Raw genomic sequence first — 21,060 nt, 5'->3', positions numbered from 1 at the left:
ACATTGTTTTGAATTCACAGAACACTTGGCATCATAAACAAGCTACATTCACACAACCGACAGTATGATTTGCAAATGCCAAACTGATTATTGAGCGAAAGGAAGTGGCTTAAGCATACTCTGACGAGGGGAGAATCACTTTTAAACTTTTGAGACATGAAACCCAATCCAACCGTAAAAGTTTCCCCTTGAATGAAGAGTAATAAGATGACAGCGATATCCTATTACTGTAGTTGGTATATATGCTGAGCTGTCCACAAAGTTCTCTCATAACACTGATTGGAGCAGTTGCTCATTTAAACTCCACAAAGAGACAGGCATCCGCTACAGACTTTAAGGGCAAAAAAAAAATAAAATTGAAAAGTGATTTGCTATGTCATGGTGCAGAGTCTGACCTTTCAAACTTTTGGCTTAACCTTGGATGTAAATGCATGTCGCAAGGATTGCAATTTTCATCTCTTGTTCCTCCCTGTCTGGCAGATGACCAAGCACAAAGTTGTTTAATAGGTTTATGCAAACTGCAATTATTTTTTATTGTAAACTCATCTTAAGAGTTTAATAATAAAAGAACAATAGCATTGGGGAGCCATTCTTCATTGGAACTGGTTGGTGGATTAACCGAGAAGCATATTAATTTTGCCCTTTTTGCTTCTTACCTTTGTATTTAGAGTTGTATTTAATGTTTTAATACTGTATTTATGATTTAACTGTAAGCATCAAAGGTCACTTTTCAGAATGACATGGGCAGTATCTAAATTTAATAAAGAAATAAAATGAAATAAAATTGCCCATTGAAATCATGGCCTGTTAAATTCTGCTCTCTAGCCCACCATGTTTTAATTTGTTTGGTCCAAAATAAATTAGTCCTTTCTATCTAACTCTTTCCCCTGGACTGCAAGGCAATCAAACCAGTCAGTCCTAGAGGAGATTAACCCTGACTGCTCTTTAGAAGGCCAGATCCTGAATTTGAAACTCAAATACTTTGGCCACCTAATGAGAAGGAAGGACTCACTGGAGAAGAGCCTAATGCTGGGAAAGATTGAGGGCAAGAGAAGAAGGGGACGACAGAGAATGAGGTGGCTGGATGGAGTCACTGAAGCAGTAGGCGTGAGCTTAAATGGACTCCGGAAGATGGTAGAGGACAGGAAGGCCTGGAGGAACGTTGTCCATGGGGTCGCAAAGGGTCGGACATGACTTTGCAACTAACAACAACAACAATCTAACTCTTGAAATACATTTGCTGATTTTGACTTGCACAATCTCACAAAGATTGCATGATCCAACAGAAAGCACCTTTGCACTACTACTTAACAATACATCCTTTTTGAATCTGTTTTTTGGACCAGAGCAAAAAAAATGGACAAATATTTATGCTGGACTAAGGCTTTTGCACTACATCAACTGGTCTGTTTTGCTCCCACAGGTGCTGGTACTGGAGCCAAACCTGGGAAAATCCCTGGTAGGTTTATAGTTTATAGTTTATAGTTTATTTGATTTATATACCGCCCTTCTCCTTGGTGGGACTCAGGGCGGTTCACAGGGCATACATAAGAAACACTATACAAAAATTAAAAAGAATTAAATCCATGCCCAATTAAAACAGAAGTACAGATTAAAAACAATTAAAAGCCCATAATCCCCCATCAGGCCAGACCAGCTAATTCGAACAGATGGGTCTTCAGGCCCCGACGGAAAGTTCGAAGGTCTGGTGCCATCCGGAGCTCCACCGGCAATTGATTCCATAAAGCCGGAGCCCCCACAGAGAAGGCCCTCCCCCTGGGGGCCACCAGTCGACATTCCCTGACTGGCGGCACCCTGAGGAGGCCCTCTCTGTGGGAACGCACAGGGCGGAGGGGAGTCGATGCCGGCAGCAGGTGGTCCCTGAGGTAACCCGGACCCATGCCATGTAGGGCCTTAAAGATCGTGACCAACACCTTGAACCTCACCCGAAAGACAACTGGTAACCAATGCAGCTCGCGGAGCAAAGGTGTAACATGGGAGTACCGGGAAACTCCCAAGACAACTCTCGCGGCCGCATTCTGTACCAGTTGGAGCCTCCGAGTGGTCTTCAAGGGAAGCCCCATGTAGAGAGCATTACAGTAGTCAAGGCGAGAGGTCACGAGCGCATGAGTGACTGTACACAGGGCATCCCGGTTCAGATAGGGCCGCAACTGGCGCACCAGGCGAACCTGGGCGAAAGCCCCCCTAGTCACGGCCACTATATGCTCTTCCAAAGTAAGCCGTGAATCTAGAAGGACTCCCAAGTTGCGAGCCCTATCCACGGGGGGTAAGAGCTCACCCCCCATAGAAAGAGATGGAACATTTGGAATGTCCCGGGATGCCGGAATGCACAGCCACTCAGTCTTGTCAGGGTTGAGCTGAAGTCTGTTCCTCCCCATCCAGACCCGAACCGCCTCCAGGCAACGGGACATCACGGCGAGGGCATCACTGGGGTGGTTTGGGGTCGAAAAGAAAAGTTGGGTATCATCGGCATACTGATGATACCCAACTCCAAAACCACGAATGATCTCACCCAGCGGTTTCATATAGATGTTGAACAGGAGAGGCGAGAGAACCGACCCCTGAGGAACTCCACAAACGAGAGACCTAGGGGCCGATCTCTGCCCCCCTGCCAACACCGACTCCGAGCGTCCCAGGAGATAGGAGGAGAACCACTGAAGAACTGTGCCTCCCACTCCCAATCCCCTGAGACGCCGCAGCAAGATACCATGGTCGATGGTATCGAAAGCCGCTGAGAGGTCTAATAGGACTAGGACAGAGGAGTGTCCCCTATCCCGCGCCCTCCAGAGATCACCAGTTGCTCCAAGAAACTTCAGCTCAAATAAGGATGAGTGTTCAGAATTTTAATAACACATTAATTAGCTGGGAGACTAAGTGGGCTATGAAAACCGAAGGCATAGCTTAGGTTCATCTTTTCCTCTCTGACTTATAGGATTAGGTGGATAATCACAGTGGGCTCTAGACAAACAACATTTTGTCTTTCATTTAAAACATTACTTCCACCCCATGTCCATGTGGGAAGCTAATGGTCATTTCCAACAGACAGAAGAAACTCACATCGTTATGAAAATAACAGAATAGTGCTTTGGTGTAAAACGATACCATTAAGGATATCTTGATTTATCCTTTTTTTTACATGTGAGGTTTTTTGGGCAGAATCTTTTTTCCCCATCAAAAATAGTAAAAAGAGGTCAAAAGGACAAATTCTAAATAGAACAGCAATCAACAATCAACAATCTTCAGTGGATCAGAAACAATCCTCTTGAATTTAAAAGGTTAAAAGGTGGTCTCACTCAGTTTTGTGGCCCTTATTGCTAAGTAGCTGGCTTCCTACTACTATATATTTAACCTGAATTTAACCATTTTCTAGGGTTTGCATAATATACTGAGCTATAAACTAGCTAAACAGACTGGGTCATATCAAACATATCAAGGCACAGTAAAATTACTCATGAACTGACTTGATTAAGGGTATTGTGCAATTTAAGCGTCTGCCCAATCTAATAAGTCTGAGTGGCTTGGGTTTTATTTATTTTATTTATTATTTTATTTTATTATATTTGTATACCGCCCTTCTCCCGAAGGACTCAGGGCGGTGAACAGGGCAATACATGTTAAAAAACAAGAATACAAAAGTTAAAAAAGATTAAACAAGATGCCCAAAAACTATAACAATAAGTTAAAATACATAAAAACAATAAAACCCAAACACATCACCCATCAGGCCAGGCCGGCTTGTTCGAACAGGTAGGTCTTTAGATTGCGCCGGAAGGAGCGAAGGTCGGGCGCCATCCGGAGCTCAACCGGAAGATGGTTCCATAAATCCGGTGCACCCACAGAGAATGCCCTCCCCTGGGGGCCACCAGTCGACATTCTTTGACCAGTGACACCCTGAGGAGGCCCTCTCTGTGGGAGCGCACTGGGCGGAGGGAAGTTGATGCCAGCCGCAGGTGCTCCCTGAGGTATTCCGGACCCATGCCATGAAGGGCTTTGTAGGTCATTACCAGGACCTTGAATCTCACCCGGAAGACAACTGGGAGCCAATGCAGCTCGCGGAGCAGGGGTGTAACATGGGAGTATCGGGAAACTCCCAACACAACTCTCGCGGCTGCATTCTGTACCAGTTGGAGCCTCTGAGTGGTCCTCAAGGGCAGCCCCATGTAGAGAGCGTTGCAGTAGTCCAAACGAGAGGTCACGAGTGCGTGAGTGACCGTACGCAAGGCATCCCGGTCTAGATAGGGCCACAACTGGTGCACCAGGTGAACCTGGGCGAAGGCCCCCCTAGTCACATTTTAGGGCCTCTGGCTCTGGTATTTTTCTATCTTTACTTCTGCATGGGGTTGCACTACTCCAAACGGAACTGCAATGCAATCTGGAGTTCTCCTGGATCTCCTGCTTGAAGAGCAGATAACAACCTTGGCAAGGAAAAGTTTTGTACAACTTTATTTGTATGCCACTTGTTGCTTTCCTGGGCCAGGAGGCACTGCTCAAAATCACTTTCACAGTTATCTCCCAATTGAATTACCACAATGCAAATGTTTCAGAATGCAGCAACATGAACTGTTAGGAGCACATTTCGGTATATTCATGCTACACCTCTACTCCACAACCTGTATTGACTCCCAGTGTTTGGATCAATTCAAGGTGCTTATTGTCACCTATAGATGACTTCAAGACATGGAAACAGGTTACTGTATTTGCACAGCTATCTTCCCCAATGTTTCTACCCATCCCATTTGATCCAAGAGGAAACAGTTTGGGTTCCCTCAATTAAAGAATGTCAGCTAATGGGACCCATTCTATTGCAATGCTGACCTTAGGGAAAGTGCTGAAGACCTGGAGGTGCTCCAGGACATGGAGGGCAAGGCAGGTAGATGAGATGTTATTGGGTGTAATTGGGCTTGGTCTCAGTGATCATCAGATGTTTTTACATTTTTTTTACTGTTATTGTTCATCTAGATATTCAAGTTGATTAAATGCATAAATAAATTTAACATCAGCCTTCATTGATTTGATGCTCTCCAGATGTGTTTACATTTTGCAGAATTCCTAAGTAGCACAAACACTGAGAATTCTGGAAATTGAAGCCCCTGCACAAAAATTGTCATAAATGGTCTTGACCTGCTATCTTAGAGAGAAACAGAGGAACTAGCTAATGGATAATTTAAAGAGAAAATGCCTATTAAGACTGCTTTAGGACTTGCTTGGAAGGTTTATAATTCTGTACAACAGATAAATAAAAATGAAAGTGTTCAAGAAAGAAGGCTAAAATCAATTTAGCAAGTGTTTTTGACTTAGTAGAAACTAGTTGACCTAATGACTTTGACTCTCACCTAGTTAAAATTCTTGCCCAGAACTTTTTAACTCATAAAGCCTCTTAGCATTACTGAAGAAGTTTGCTACGTTCTTCTGGGATGTTATTTCAGCTTCCCAAGGCAACGTTCCAAATTAGCAGGTGGTTCTTGATCCAAGTAAAGTATTAACCAAACCAAGGCTGATCCTACTTAGCTTCTAAGATCAGTTTTGTGCTGCCACCTGCTGAGACCATTAAAATGGTCTCAGCAGATGGAGACTCCAAGAAGGAGTCAGAGAATTCTTCTAGCTAAGGCATTTGAACTAAATATAATGCCCCAGTGGGAGAAGGTCATGGAAGGAAGAATGGTACCAACTTTTTTCTATGTTTGACAGGTGTTGGAATTCCAGGAGTCTTCCCTGGAGGTGTACTTCCTGGCACAGGTGAGTTTGGCCTGTGTAAGGGCCATTCCCTCCCTTCTTTCAGCAACATGATGTTGAATGCATAGGTGCAAATTTAGCACATTTCAACAAACCAAAGAATAATGATGGAATGTTTGCAATTTACTATGTGAGACAAGGAGCCTCAAATTTCCTGACAGTTAGAACAATTAATCAGTGGAACCACTTGCCACCAGAAGTTGTGGGTGCTCCAACACTGGAGGTTTTTAAGAAGCAATTGGACTACCATTTGTCTGTTGGACTAGAAGACCTCCAAGGTCCCTTCCAACTCTGTTACTTTGTTAAATAAAACCGTAAAGCTGCTGTTTCTGTAAATCTCAGGATTCCGCTATCCTGGTTTAGGAGTCTTGCCAGGAGTGCCAACTGGAACAGGTGTCAAACAGAAAGTCCCAGGTAAGTGGCATTTCTACTCCAAACGTTATTGTTTATAACAAGGTTTTGTTAGGATCTTATAATTCAGTGATTCTCAAACATTTTGGTCTCAGGACCCCTTTATGGTCTTAAAATTGATTGAGGACTCCGAAGAGTTTTGGTTTATGTGGACTGTATCTCTTGATATTTACTGTATTAGAAAATAAAACAGAAGAGTTGTAAAATATTTATTCCTTTGACTTGACACAGGGTTCCCTAGACCACTCTTTAAGAACTGCCCTTCTAATTCATAGTGTGATTTACTTAGCTCTGTCTCTGTGTGTGCATAGATGTGTGTGCCTCAATGTATGTGCATGTGCATAGATGCACTTGTAAGAGCACAACATAATATCTGCAAACACCTGATTTCTGAAAAGACCAAAACCAATCACATTACAGGTGAACCTTATTTAATGACCATGCCAATGAGTGTTCAAGCTTATGAGAGTGCTGAATGACTAGCAGTTACGACCAATCATTGGCTGCAGCATCCCCACGTCACGTGACTGTGCACTGTACACCCAGCTTGCAGTTATGATGTTGCAACACCCCTTGGTCATCTGATCACCATTTGCAACCTTCTTTGATGACCCCCCCCCCCCAGCAAAATCCATAAGGAAGCTGACAGGAGGTCTCAAGTGGTAACCACACAATGTCCTTGCTTAATGATCATAATGACAGAAATTCCTTCCCAATTGCCATCATTAACCAACGACTACAGTACCTGTATACAGTATGTAGAATGAATAGAAAAATATCATATATCTTAAAATCCTTTATAACTCAGATACGTTTTGAAATATCCTACACTCTAGCTACAGTACTGGGGGTTTTTTCCCCTCCTTTTCTTTTGGCACATTCATACTGCTATGTCCAATTTCTAACATGCTTTCCCCTTCTCCTCTTTCAGGAGCTGGAACAGGAGCCTTTGCTGGAATCCCTGGTAGGTTGTATTTTTTTAAAAAAATAGGGCTGCACCACATATATACCCTGGTTCTGTGGTAGCTGAGGAAGAGACCAATCTATTCTGGTTCCTGGCTACAAAGTGCAGGAGGAAAATGTATTAGGTCATTGTTAGTTTGTGACCTTTCTCCTGTCAGCCCTCTTCTTCATGTTACAGGACTTGGAGGAATTGGAGGTGGACAGCAACCAGGCCTACCTCTGGGTTATCCCATCAAGGCACCAAAACTCCCAGGTGATTCTTAATCCAGAATTTAGCAAATTGCTTTACACATCTCTGAAACATTTGTCCAAATAATCTATATATATTGACTACATTAGAAGGAGATCTCTCTCTCTCTCTCTCTCTCTTTCTCTCTCTCTCTCTTTCTCTTTCTCTCTCTCTCTCTCTTTACATAACATTGCAAGCCCAAAATAAAGTCTGTTGTGTGAAACAGTTGTGGCTTGTAAATTATAGGTTTGGCCTAATATACCGGTAATGAGCAACTCTAAAATGTACGAACATCAACTTCTAGAATTCCTCGGCCAGCCATGACTGACTGTGGCATTCTGAGAGTTGAAGTCCACAATTTTTGAGTTGCAAGGTTGAGAAACACTCCTAGTAGCCCACAAAACTGTATTCTATCCTAATTGGAGCAATAGTCTATCTCAGTAAGGGACCAGCTTCCTGTATGCATGTTCTGATCAAATGGTTCTCTTTCCAGGTAGTTACTATGGTAAGCCTTATGGTGCTGGCAAGCCGACTTTCGGTGAGTCCTCTTGACATTCTTCCATTCTAAATCCTTTACTCAGAGGTTGTGCAGCAAGTAATGTCTGGGGCTTGATAGAAATGGGCACTGCTTGAGACCTTAAATCAACTAAATTATCAACTGGATTCCACATTGCACAACTCTGTCTTGTATACCAGTTGTGCTCTTTCCTAGATCAGGAGGCCTTGCTCATAGTCATTCACACTTTGGTCACTTCCAATTTGGATTACTGATGCATGCTCTAAATGGGGCTACTCATGAAGTCCACCCAAAAGTTACGAAGGGTCCAAAATGCAGCAATGCATACTGTATTGAGTTGTCCCCAGTTTCACTCATATTACACCCCTGTTGCAGAAGCTGTGTTGGCTCCCAGTTTTTTTTTTAGGGTGCTGTCTAAGGTGCTGGTTATTACTTTTAAAGCCCTACATGGTGTGGGACCAGGTTATTTGCCTCTCTGAAGATATGTGTCCATCCCACTAGAGTTGATGCATTGGGCACACTTCAGTTTTCTTCCCTTAAACATTGCCATCTTATGGGACCTAGGAACTGTGCCTTTTCCTTGCAGCCTCTGCCTTAAGAACTGATGGGCCCCCTAGAGAGCATTAAAACCTGATTCTTCCCTCAGGAAGAGGCTTTGGAATAGGGTGAGGTCAAGATGGGACAATAATGTGGGTGCATCAGAGCAGTTTTTCTGTGTCTGGTTTTGTTTCCGTTAATTTGTTACTGTTTTATATATTGTTTTGTCAGTTGTAAGCCACCCAGATCTGTTTTTAAAACGGGCAGCTATATAACTGTTTTAAATAAGGAATTAATAATGGACCAGGTAAGCCATCCATTTAAAAGGAAGCTTGGCATCAGGCTTCATAGTAAGCCTAAGAATGTGAGCAAGTTTTCCTTACCAATTTATGTCATTTGGTTTGAATCTAGTTCTAGGTCTCATGGCTTTGATTGGAATTGTGGTTTTGGATAGGAGGCAGAAATGAAAATTATCTGCAAATCTTCTGAGCCTGCTGCCTACAGAATGACAAGCATAAGAGTGGAATGAAATTAGATCTAGTTCCGTAATTAGATGCAGAACAGCCTTTCCCCCATCCTGTACCTTCCAGCTGCCTTGGGATTATGGTTGTAGAGGTCTAATACATTTGGGAAGGACCGGGTTGGGGAAGGTATACAAATATTAGGAACTAAGAGATCTCTGTCTCTCTAAGACAACAGGGATGAGTTGAAGGAGACATAATCCCACTTATCAATATGTGGGAGGTGTTTTTATCAAGAAGAGCCCCAGTGTCTTCTTTTCCCTCCAATTTTCTTTATATTTTGTATTAGACAAAAATATTAATACCTATTTTCAAGAAGATCTGCCTTCTCTCTGTGGTTTTAGGTGGGGGAGCTGGTGCATATGCTGGAGGAATTGGAGGGAAACCTGGCTATCCAACGGGTACAGGTAAATGTCTTTGTGTGTTTGGCTAAAGGTCAGACAAGAGTGTTAGCGAAGCCCTTCCTGTCTTATTGTCTTACAGCTCAGGGCAAATATGGCATTGTGACATAGTCAGAGGATGCCAGGGGTGTGAGGAGCCTGTGGCGCTCCAGATTTTGCTGATTGATGGTGTTTGGCATTGTATCTGTAAAGGAATTTAGAGATGACCTTGGAAGGTATGAAAGAATATTTAAGGATGGACATGGTGAAGCAATCACAGAGTCAAGAGATTGAAGCCAGCAGAAGAAAAAAAATAAAACTCAGATGACTCTGTCTTGATTTTGTTCATCAGAATATAGGACAGAGAGGAACTGAGGGGTCCTGGGTGTTCTCTAAGCTCGATTGTTTTCTTGCAGATGTTTCATTACCAAACTGGTAAGGCATCAATACTAGTAGGAAGTGGGGCTTTCTCTCATTTTATACCCTAGTGACAGGGCACCAGACAGGGCAAGCCACTAGAATAAAAAATGAAAGCAAACCCCCACAAAAATGTCTGAGGTTCGTCTGCTTTCTTCTGCAGGTGTAGGAGCTCAGGCTGCCGCTGCTAAGGCAGCCGCAAAATATGGTAAGTAACAAACCAAAAAGAACCACCAGCATTTTTGCAGTACGTACTCAAAATTCACCCTGCAGGATTTCCAGGGTGAATAAATATTTAATGTTTTAGAACCTATGCAGCCTCTGTGGTCCCTAGGGCTCCTAATCATAACTGTTAAATTACAACTTTAAAAAACGTGGCTAAATCTCAAATATCTGTGGATTATCCCATGAAACCTCATGAGACTTTAGCCATTTTTAAATTATCTTTATTTTTTATTCTTGTTTGTTCATACTTTCTTGAACCTACAACGTCATACAAGAGTATCCACTGCCTAAACAAGTCACTGAACTTCCATCACCTAAAAAATATTTGCTCTAATTTTTAAAATTTTTGGAACAAAGTGCCTTAATAGTACTTTCTTGGCTATAAAAAAAGGAGATGTTCCTTCTATGGAATTCAATCCTGCAGAGAACCTCTCTTTTCAGACCTTGAGATCCACAGTAACTCGAGGTTGGGAGACATGGAGGTCAAATGTCTTAGATGGATTATGCCGGGATAAGAAATATTTGCCCTCCATTCTGCTGGGAGTCAAAGTACTAGGAACTTTGGCCAATATGCATCCCTCCTTTTCTCTCACAAGGTGCTGGACTTCTGCCTGGAGCAGGCACCATCCCTGGAATTGGGACCCTTGGTGGAGGAGGGTTGTTGCCTGGTGCTGGTGGTGTTCCAGGAGGAATAGGTAATTTCCTATATATTGGAAAGATATATCAAATATATCTTGCTGGATGACTGCCTGAGAATAAGGACAGTTCATTATGGGCTACCATGATATCAATAAAACTACGATGAATAACATTAAGATCTATATTGCCCAAATTCTGCCCCTACCTACTGGAGGCCTAGTCACTCCCAGATATTATAAGTCAGCTATGAAGAAGATGGCCATGTCCAACTTTCATTATCCTTGGCACCTTGGCTAGGGCTGATGCATGTCCAGCAAAATTGGAGGCCCATTGCTTCTCTCTCCCTCACCTAAAAAAGTAGAGTGCATCTGAACTGATCCAGAACTAGCTGGTCATGAGGAGTCATCCTCACCTTGCCTTGAAGTTCCATCACAGAAGTGGATAAGCCCAGCCATATTTGGAAGTCAGAGCTCAGCAGAAAGACCCTGGACTCATAAACCTTGTGGAGGTTGAAGCATTCTGTGAGTGCACGTGGGCATTCCTGAGACCCACATTGATGTGATCAATGATTAGTGAAGCAGGTATTATAACTAAAACATAATGGAGATGTATATACAGGAAGTACAATAGGGATAGGCCAAGCCTAGCCCCTAGCTAGCTACATCCTACTAGGAAGGAAGTCCAAGATAATGTCTGTGTATGTGTCCCTGAGAGAAAAGCTAGATGGAAATGACTGCAGATTAACAAAGAGGAGGTGACACATCAGCAAAGAGGGGGACACATTAAACATTAACTCTCCCTCTATATCCTATGCCCCTTATGGTCAGTAGGGTATGAAGCGCTGAAGAGCCTATGCCATTGGATTTGGAGGTCCAACAAGACTTTAGGCATCTCTCTGTTTTAGATGGCTATGGGAATATATGCAGGTGTAAAGCTCATTTAGCCCAACTAAATGTGCTCTCCACAACCATGCTACCTCCGCCATCACAGCCATGACTTTCTGAAATCCACCCGTCCATGATCCAGATAGAGTAGGAACATCTTTTCTTGTTGACATCAGCACCCCAAAGGTAGTAAGAAAAGTATCCTTCTCTCACCTTTTTCTTTCCTTCAGGTGCCGGTGGACCAGCAGTAGCAGCAGCCGTAGCTGCCAAAGTAGCTGCTAAAGCAGCAGCTTACGGTGAGTTGGTTCATCTTCTTTAGATGAGCTTGAAGTAGAATTGAAGCTGGAACTGAAGCTGAAGTAAATTTAGGAGGATAAAGAATGTACAGACTAAATTAAATAAGGCACCAAGAATCTTCTGTGGAATAACTTAGAATTGGCAGAGAAAAAGGAAATTCTCTTGCTTTGAGCTTAATTTTGACTTCACTGACACATCCATGTTGTTTTCTTGGAAACAGGATGAAAATGGTATATCATTTATCTTCCAGTGGCATTTTTTTTCTTTTTTCTTTTTCTTTATTTATTTTTCACATTTCTGAGCAGCCCGTCTCCCTCAAAGAGAGACTTTTTACTTCCTAGTGCAATCTTCAACTTCGGGATTTCCTGGTGATGGGCCATCTAAGTTCTTATCAGGCCCAACCCTATTTGAGATCTGCTGAGGTCAACCAAATGTTGCCATCTGCTTTAACAAAAACTGGCAGAAAGGTGCGGTTTGGAGAGAGGAAATATGGGGAGATGCCTGATTCTTCTCCACTTGTTGCTGCTCCTTTGGGGTCTTTTCACCTGATGCTTTGTGAATTGACTGTAACAATCATGCCTCCATGCATGGAGGAACTAGGCACAGGAAGAAGGAATCCTTCCTCCGCCTTCAGCCCTTTCTTCTGTCCTCAAAAATGTACCTCTCTTCTCCTTTTTTTAGCTACTGGACAAACCATGTTAACTCTTCCAGACTTTCTACCTAGACCAGGGGTAGGCAACCTCGACTCTTTTATGACTCATGGACTTCAACTCCCAGAATTCCTGAGTCAGCTATGCTGACTCAGGAATTCTGGGAGTTGAAGTCCATGAGTCATAAAAGAGCCGAGGTTGCCTACCCCTGACCTAGACGTAACAGCTAGTTAATCTGTCTCTCTCTCTCTTGGAGTGATCTGATATGATTGTTGAGTTTGGGGTGGCAATTTTTATTCTTGTCTTTATGGGACCAGGATGCTAAGCTTGATGGTTGATTCTTGTGTTCTTCAAAAAAAAAAAAAAGAATCTGAGATATGGAGGACGGTCACATGGATAGCTTCAAATAAAGAAGTGTAGGATCAAACAGGATGGATTTTGAGCACCTCCTCTTTAGGTACTAAATACTGCATCTTTCCTAGGTGCACCTGATCTGCTCTCCAGAGAGCTTTAGGAATTGTAGAATACTGCTTTCTACCACTTTTTCCTGGACTGTCGTCAGCCTGTCATCTGTTTTTTATTGAAGAAGTGAGTTGGCAATGGGGAGTCAAGCAGTTGAAGGGATTTAAGGAAACCACAGCACCGTCTGGTTTCACCAAGCAAGATAGTGAGACTGTGCGCTATTTTCCAGTCCCTGAAGTTCTGCCCAAATGTCTATCCTGCATTAAAATCAAGGGGCAGGAGCATCAGCTCTGATGTGTTTTTCCTTTGGTGCGCCTCATCGGTGGCTTTTGGGCTCAAAGTAAAATCCAGAAACAAATGTGTAACATGGGCTCTGAGCTATCTTGAAATCCAACACTTCAGCCCAGAAAGCCTTCCTTCCCTTCCCTTTTTTTACTGCCTCTGCAGTTGCCATTTTTACAAAGGATGAATTATCTAGGTTTGATTAGATGTACAAGCTGGATGTTCCAGGCACAGTGATGTTCTATCTTCCCTATTCTTTTTTTAACTATATATAAATTTTTTATTAAATGTTGAACAGAATAAAACAATATTTCATTTTGCAAGATAGAGAAGCAATCAATAAATGGAAAGGGTGCAAAGAAAAGAGTGATAAAGAAGTGGCTTCTAATTCTAGTTTTTAGGTTAGGTTACTAGCTTACAATATAACTTCCTTCTTTCTATAGTCTACCCTTTGGGAAAGGATAAGATAAGATAACCTTTATTGTCTTTTTTTTTTAACTGTGAGCACAACGGCACACATCAAAAATGAAATTTAGTTGCCCGCTCTCAAAGTGGAATACATACATGACACATACCTAACAATACTATATACATATATGTATAGACCCACACCCCTACATATACATAACAAATACATATTAAATACTGTCCATCTTGAATATATAACGGAAGGAAGTGAAAGAATATGGGCTTTAGTTACATAGTGGGAGAAAGAAGAAAGATTTTAAGTGAGAGGGTTGTTGCTACATAGGTCCTGCTGCCTAGTTATGATAGCAGCTTGATTTCTCCATTGGATTTTGAGACATCATTTTCATTTTTACAAGAAAGGCAGAAACATAATTTCCAATGGAAGAATAAAATAGTGCTCATCTTTTGTTCCATTATCTTACACACAGCTTCACTGCATTTATTAATGTTTTTCATTTTGTTTACACATGAACTGAGCAGTGTCGGAAAGAATGGGAAAGACTTTTTTGAAACCATTCAATGTATTAGTCAGTGGTAGTTGCGGTGAAAGTCTGGATTTTTCCATTGATTTCTATGGGCAGTCTTTATTTCTCCTCAGAAGTGGAGGTGAGGCGTGGGTGGAATTCAAATGTGTTGAAAGCAGAGTCACCTTGAGCATCACTCTTTCCTTTTCCATGTCTATGATTCAGCCCGTCAGAGCCATCCAGGAAAGAGGCTGCCATCTAGTGGATCATTCTGGCTACAACATGCATGTCATTCCATGCAAGGTTTTGAACTTCCTAGACCTAGAATACAGAGTTGAAAGGGACTTGGAGGCCTTCTAGGGCCAGTCCAACCCCCTGCTCAAGCAGGAAACCCTATACAATTCCAGACAAGTGGCTTTCCAGACTCTTTTTAAAAGCCTCCAGTGATGGAGCACCCATAACCTCTGAAGGCAAGCCATTCCACTAGTTAATTGTTCTCAATGTTAGGAAATTTCTCCTTGGTTCTAGGTAGTTTCTCTTCTTGATTAGTTTCCATTTGTTGTTTCTTATCCTGCCTTTTGGTGCTTTGGAAAATAGATTGACACACACACCCCTCTTCTTTGTGGCAGCTCCTCCTAGTAAAATAGAAGAAAATAGAAGAATAGGCTTGTGGTGGTCACAGGGTAGCTTGAGGGTACAATGATCTACAACGATTCGTGTGTCAAGAACTATTGAGATAACAGGTAGAAAGAGCATCATGGGGTGGTGTAGTGGTTAGAATGCAGTATTGCAGGCTGATTCTACTGACTGCCAGGGGTTCGATCCTCACCTGCTCAAGGTTGATGACTCAGCCTTCCATCCTTCCGAGGTGGGTAAAATGAGGACTCAGATTGTTGGGGGCAATATGCTGACTCTGTAAACCACTTAAAGAGGGCTGTAAAGCACTGTGAAGTGGTATATGAGTCCAAATACTATTGCTATTGCTATCTTTTCCAACCAACAAATTGTATTAAAAACCGTAAGCTTTTAATAATCAGTAACTTCCCATTTTGACAGACCTTCTCTGAAGCAAGAGGTTTTCATCTCTGTACCTATGGGGATTCAGCAGCAGCACTAAATATTCAGGAAATATTATGTTTATTTTATGATTACATCCTCACCATCCCTGAATTAAGTAGTCGCAAAAGCTGAAATCACAGCTTATGCAGCAGTAAATAAAATAATTATTAAATTAATAGGATTCTATTTATAACAAGAGGAGTTCTACCTAGGCAGCAGCACTTAGTGGCTCTTGAAGTCAGAAACTGAAGCAGGCTGTGGTTGGCACTGACATGGGAAATCCCAGGACTGTGGTTAGAATGTGAAGCTAAAAAAAAAAAGTTTTCCTGTATGACGACAAAGATAGTGACCACTTCCGGATAACTGCCAAGAAAATTTAACTATGACATTATTAAAAGTCAAGCTCAGCTGAAAGCATACTTTCTCTCTCATAATATATTATTATAATTACTATTACAATAATTATAGCATTGCAGATGGATGGTTCTGTGGTATAGGACTTAAAGAGTTTGCATGAACTGTAAAGTTGCTATTCTCCAGAAAAACAAGTCACAGTTTCAAATTCTTCTTGGCAGCATCCTTGTCATGGATAAAAAGGTAAAGGTAAAGGTTCCCCCGCACATGCATGCTAGTCGTTTCCGACTCTAGGGGCCGGTCAAAGCCGAAGAGCCAGCGCTTGTCCAAGGACGTCTCCGTGGTCATGTGGCCGGCATGACTAGACGCCAAAGGCGCACGGAACGCTGTTACCTTCCCACCGGAGTGGTGCCTATTTTTCTACTTGCATTTTTACGTGCTTTTGAACTGCTAGGTGGGCAGAAGCTGGGACGAGTAACAGGCGCTCACTCTGCTACGCGGCACTCGGGATTCGACCCGCCAAACTGCCGACCTTCTGATCGACAAGCTCAGCGTCCTAACCCACTGAGCCACTGCGTCCCTTTTGTCATGGATAGTGATGATAATAACCTCTCTAGTTAGAAGCACCAATCAGCACCTTTTAACCCTTTTCTGGACACAAACAACTTAGTTACAGTAGTTCATGTTCTGGTGTCCTCACACGTTTAAATTACTATAATGCAATCTTTGGAAGACCTGAAGGACGAGGTTAGGGACAGATTCACCTGGAGAAAATCTGGCCAGAGTTGACATTGATTTAATGGCACATAAACAAAATAATGCACAGGGTGGGGGGGAGAGAGAGACATAATTCCTACAGTAGGATGTCCCTGTTAGATTCTTAGTTCCTCCCTTGGAGCTCCTTTAAATGGCTGCTGTAAGAAAAGTTTTGATGTCATTTTTGTTCTTTCCCATACTTCAAAATTAAATATTATTATAAACTTAGTTATGGTTAGTACTGGTATTTTTATTACTGACTGTAAAATGCATTAAATGTGTAACATTGGGAAGTACCATATAGTTTTATTAAATGCAATATACTACAAATTACTATACTGGAGATACTCCTTGACTTACAACCATTTGAAATTACAGTGCTATTGAAAAAAGTGACTTGCTATTGGTCATCACACTTACAACATTGCAGCATCCCCAGGGTCATGTGATCAAAATCTGAGAGCTTGACAACTGGCAACCATTTACACTGGTTGCAGCATCCAAGGGATATGTGATCATCATTTCTGACTTTCCCAGGGGCCTCCCACAAGCAAAGTCCACTGCGTAAACCAGATCTGCTTGATGACACACAATTCACTGAACAACTGCAGTGATTCACATAACAACCATGGCAAAAGTCCTAAAATTGGGCACCGTGACTCATTTAACAACTGCCTTGCTTAGCAGTGGAAATTTTAGTCCCAGTTGTGGTTATAAGTGAAGGACTATCTGTAAAACTCTTTTTCCTTTTTGCTTAGCCTTTGTTAACTTGATGCAGTCCAACTATGCTGGAGTATAATTCCTATTAACCCAGCTAATAGTAAGCATGTCAGCTATGGATGAATGGAATTATACTCTTTCTAAAAGTTATACGTACGTATATTACGGTGTCATCCTCAGGAAGACTGACCTAATAAACAAGTGGCTAAAGTTCTGGATTTAAGTGATCTGGAAATTTCCCAAATCACAGGTTACTATCCTAACCATTGTGCTATTCTAGCCTTCCACCCGCAAATCCTTCCATTTCTTTGTGGTTTGAGGATTGCAAAGCTAGTAAAATACCCATGGAGATTACCATTACCATACTACCATTTCAGGGACACGGTGGCTCAGTGGGTTAGGACACTGAGCTTGTCGATCAGAAGGTCGGCAGTTTGGCGGGTCGAACCCCGAGTGCCACATAACAGAGTGAGCAACTGTTACTCGTCCCAGCTTCTGCCCACCTAGCAGTTCTAAAGCACGTAAAAATGCAAGTAGAAAAATAGGGACCACTACGGTGGGAAGGTAACAGCGTTCCGTGCGCCTTTGGCGTCTAGTCATGCCGGCCACATGACCACAGAGACATCCTCGGACAAGCGTTGGCTCTTTGGCTTTGAAACGGAGATGAGCACCGGCCCCTAGAGTCGGAAACGACTAGCACGCATGTGTGGGGGAACCTTTACCTTTACTATCATTTCACCCAACAGCCTTTAATGGCTGATTGTGTATGTTTGTGTGTACTTATTTCTTTATTGTCCATCAATGGAAGTTTCTGAAAAAAGCATTTTTCTGCAGTTAACGTTTTCTTTTCTCCTCTGCTGTTCTAATAAATTAATGCTAATTATTGGTCACTAACTAACCAATATTGGTCAACATTCAAGAGATTCATGACTCCCTTCTCCCAATTCCAGCCTGTTTTGCTTGTACCCTTTATGGCTTTCTTTCTCTTTGCAGGTGGCAGACCTGTCCCTGGAACTGGAGTGGGTGGTACCGGCATTGGTCTTCCAGGAGTCCCTGGAACTGGAGTTGGTGGTGGTGGTGTTGGCCTTCCTGGAGTTGGTGGACTTCCTGGAGTTGGAGTAGGCCCAGGAGGAGTTGGTGTGGGAGGTAAGTTGTTTAGGGGAAGAGAAAGAGGAGGAAGAGATGAAACCGGAGTTTGCTTCTATATCCCAAATAGTCAATCCCATTTAGTCCAACAGCTCTCATTTATAAACTTGTTCACTGGCTTCAAACATATTATCTATTCACTGCTTTTAGGTTATATCACCAAGTAGGGGTCCAATGGGCAGAAGTGCAGTAGCAATAGCACTTAGACTTATACACGGCTTCATAGTGCTTTACAGCCCTATCTAAGCAATTTAAAGAGTCAGCATATTGCCCCCAACAATCTGGGTCCTCATTTTACTGACCTCGGAAGAATGGAAAACTGAGTCAACCTTGAGCTGGTCAGGATCGAACTCCTGGCAGTGAGCTCAGTTAGCCTGCAATACTGCATTCTAACCATTGCACCACCACAAAACCTAGAATACTTCCAGACACACACATACTGTGTTGCATATGTGAACAGAGGGCAGGGGATACCTGCTCAAATAGCAGTATCAATCTCAAACAACACCAGTAATCACAGTCATTCTGATCCTAGTAACTGAAGCAGAAACCTAATTTTAACATCCACACAAGAAGCAGAGCTGAACCTACCCACCCCTTATTTATTCTTCCTCCATCCTGACACCAAAGACACTTTCATGCTGCTTCAGTCCATGCTCCTCATCTTTTCAAAAGCAGTTTGGGATTGTTGTCTATCAGCTGATCTTAAAAAGCTGAGAAGGAGCAGAAAAGCTTATGAGCCATCTGGGTACTCTCTCCAGGTACTGAGTAAGAGAGTGCAAAGAACATTGTTCGGCTTCACAATGCCACAGATGCTGGAGTTATAAAAGTCCCTTCCCACATCCCCATGCCTTGAAAAAGGGAAAAAGAAACAATTATTAGACTCTGTCTTGCCCAGGAACCCACTGAGTGGAACAGAAAACAAAGCAAAACAGTCAAACTCTTAATCATGTTTACTTCCTTTTCCTGAATTGTTATAAGGCAGGTAAGAATTGAAAGCAATGAGAGGTAGTGGTGTGCAGTCTTTCAATCCAAAGCTGAAAAATCAAGACATCCTCAACTCCTTCACTCAAATGCAGCCACTGTGTAATCTGGGGGGGGGGTTCCCCAAATTCTTCAGCTCATTGACCCCTTTGTGAAATTTCAGATTGTTTATTGACTCCTGAACGTTAATTATATGAAAATAATTTAAGAAATACTACTTTAACTAATACAGTAATGGTACAAAGTATCATCACACATTTTCTGCTGTAGATACTATACAAATACTGCCCACCTCTAATTGGAACAACGCAATCAGTTCAGGCTGTATTTGACAATAGGATCATCAGAGATTGTGTGTCTTTGCCCGACTTTATGCAAAAATACTTGAGCAGTAGATACAAGAGCAGTGTTCTTAAGCTGTTTGACCCAATTACCAGTTTTTCCCAGTCTCAAATAGTGTCATCGCCCCCGCTCCCAAAAAAACAGAGACTATATTTTATGCAAACATGTAGGCAGTAGTTTCCCAAACTGAGTCTTTAACTTAGAAACAAGCAAATTGCTCCATAAACCGCAGGATGTGCCCAGTTGAAGAACTACAGTATCAGAGGGACCTGAAATGTAGCTACTTAAAAAAAAAACACAACCTGCAAATAGAAAGCTATATTGACTCTAGCTCCTGAATGGGAAGGCAAGGTGAGACGAAGAGTTTCACCAATCGGACAACCTGCCACTCGTACTTTAAAAATGGGCTGCAAAACAAAAGTCTAGTTAGATCTAATGCTTTGAAGTGTGCTGCGGCTGAGTGTGAAATTAATTGGCTCAGCATGCAAACACAAGCAGACAGCGTGAGAAGAGCTTCCTCTGAATCCAGTTCTGGGGTGGCAGAAAATGAGGTTGACTGGAATTAAAAACGTTTTGAGATGATGAATTGAACGGGAAGGCCTTCTGTCCCTGTAGGTTCTTTTAATGTTAAAATTACATCCCACCCGCTTTCTGTATTACTCCATTTCCTTGCAATGCAGTACAGCACCAGCAGCACCCCACATTTTAAGATTAGTGTCTGATTCGCTTCCTGCTGGTGTCTGTCCTTTGTTATAAGCGTATACACTCACACACAAGGACACGAAAGATACCTTTACCTAAGTCCCCATGCAAGGTAACAGCAAATGAATCAGGGGAAAGGAGGAAATGAAAAACCACGTTTTGGAACGATCACGTTCGTTGAATACCACAGTGTAAAGAATGCATGCATGAAGCAGTGATTTCCTAGGAAAGAATGCAATCGCACATGAATAAAATAACTACGTTTTGAGAATTTATATACCGATAGTCCTCGACTTACAACCACAACTGAGCCCAAAATTTCTTTTGCTAAGTGAGACATTTGTTAAGTGAGTTTTGCCCCATTTTATGACCTTCCTTGCCACAGTTGTTAAGTGAATCACTGCAGTTGTTAAATTAAGTCACACAGTTATGAAGTGAATCTGGCTTCCCCATTGACTTTGCTTGTCAGAAGGTCGCAAAAGGGGATCACATGACCCAGGACACTGCAGCCGTCATAAATATGAGTCAGTTGCCAAGCATCCAAATTTTGATCACATGACCATGGTGATGTTACAATAGTCATAAGTGTGAAAAATGGCCATAAGTCACTTTTTTCAGTGACATTGTAACTTCGGTCACTAAATGAACTCTTGTAAGTTTAGGACTACTTGTATTCCATGGCCAATAAAGAGAATAATAGGATACCAGTAAAAAGCTCACCTTACTACAATCCTGTATTTTAATTAAAGTGCGTCTGGGACTTTTCCTCTCCAGTGCTCAGGTTACGAGTGGCCAGAGCCAAAATGAGCAAGGGAACTCATCTTCCTCTACTGCCACCCCCTTCTCTTCACTCCCTACCTGGGTGTCTGTTAAAGGGAGCTTCTGGACACGAAGTAA

At 42.3% G+C, this 21,060-nt stretch overlaps 1 protein-coding gene across 1 annotated transcript in view; it reads left to right on the top strand.

The window, feature by feature from the left end:
* ELN (elastin) overlaps positions 1 to 21,060 on the top strand; it is an 86,711-nt gene that overhangs the window by 48,117 nt on the left and 17,534 nt on the right. Inside the window, exons 7-17 of the mRNA XM_081313768.1 lie at positions 1,424 to 1,459; positions 5,710 to 5,757; positions 6,097 to 6,168; positions 7,097 to 7,129; positions 7,307 to 7,381; positions 7,851 to 7,895; positions 9,277 to 9,339; positions 9,893 to 9,937; positions 10,551 to 10,649; positions 11,708 to 11,773; positions 17,983 to 18,135. Coding sequence (XP_081169894.1) covers positions 1,424 to 1,459; positions 5,710 to 5,757; positions 6,097 to 6,168; positions 7,097 to 7,129; positions 7,307 to 7,381; positions 7,851 to 7,895; positions 9,277 to 9,339; positions 9,893 to 9,937; positions 10,551 to 10,649; positions 11,708 to 11,773; positions 17,983 to 18,135 — 735 coding nt within the window. The remainder of the gene's footprint in view (positions 1 to 1,423; positions 1,460 to 5,709; positions 5,758 to 6,096; positions 6,169 to 7,096; positions 7,130 to 7,306; positions 7,382 to 7,850; positions 7,896 to 9,276; positions 9,340 to 9,892; positions 9,938 to 10,550; positions 10,650 to 11,707; positions 11,774 to 17,982; positions 18,136 to 21,060) is intronic.

This window comes from Vipera berus, assembly GCF_964194415.1.
Source record: "Vipera berus genome assembly, chromosome: 1".
Taxonomy (NCBI): domain Eukaryota; kingdom Metazoa; phylum Chordata; class Lepidosauria; order Squamata; family Viperidae; genus Vipera; species Vipera berus.
This window is presented reverse-complemented; position numbering and strand designations above follow the sequence as displayed.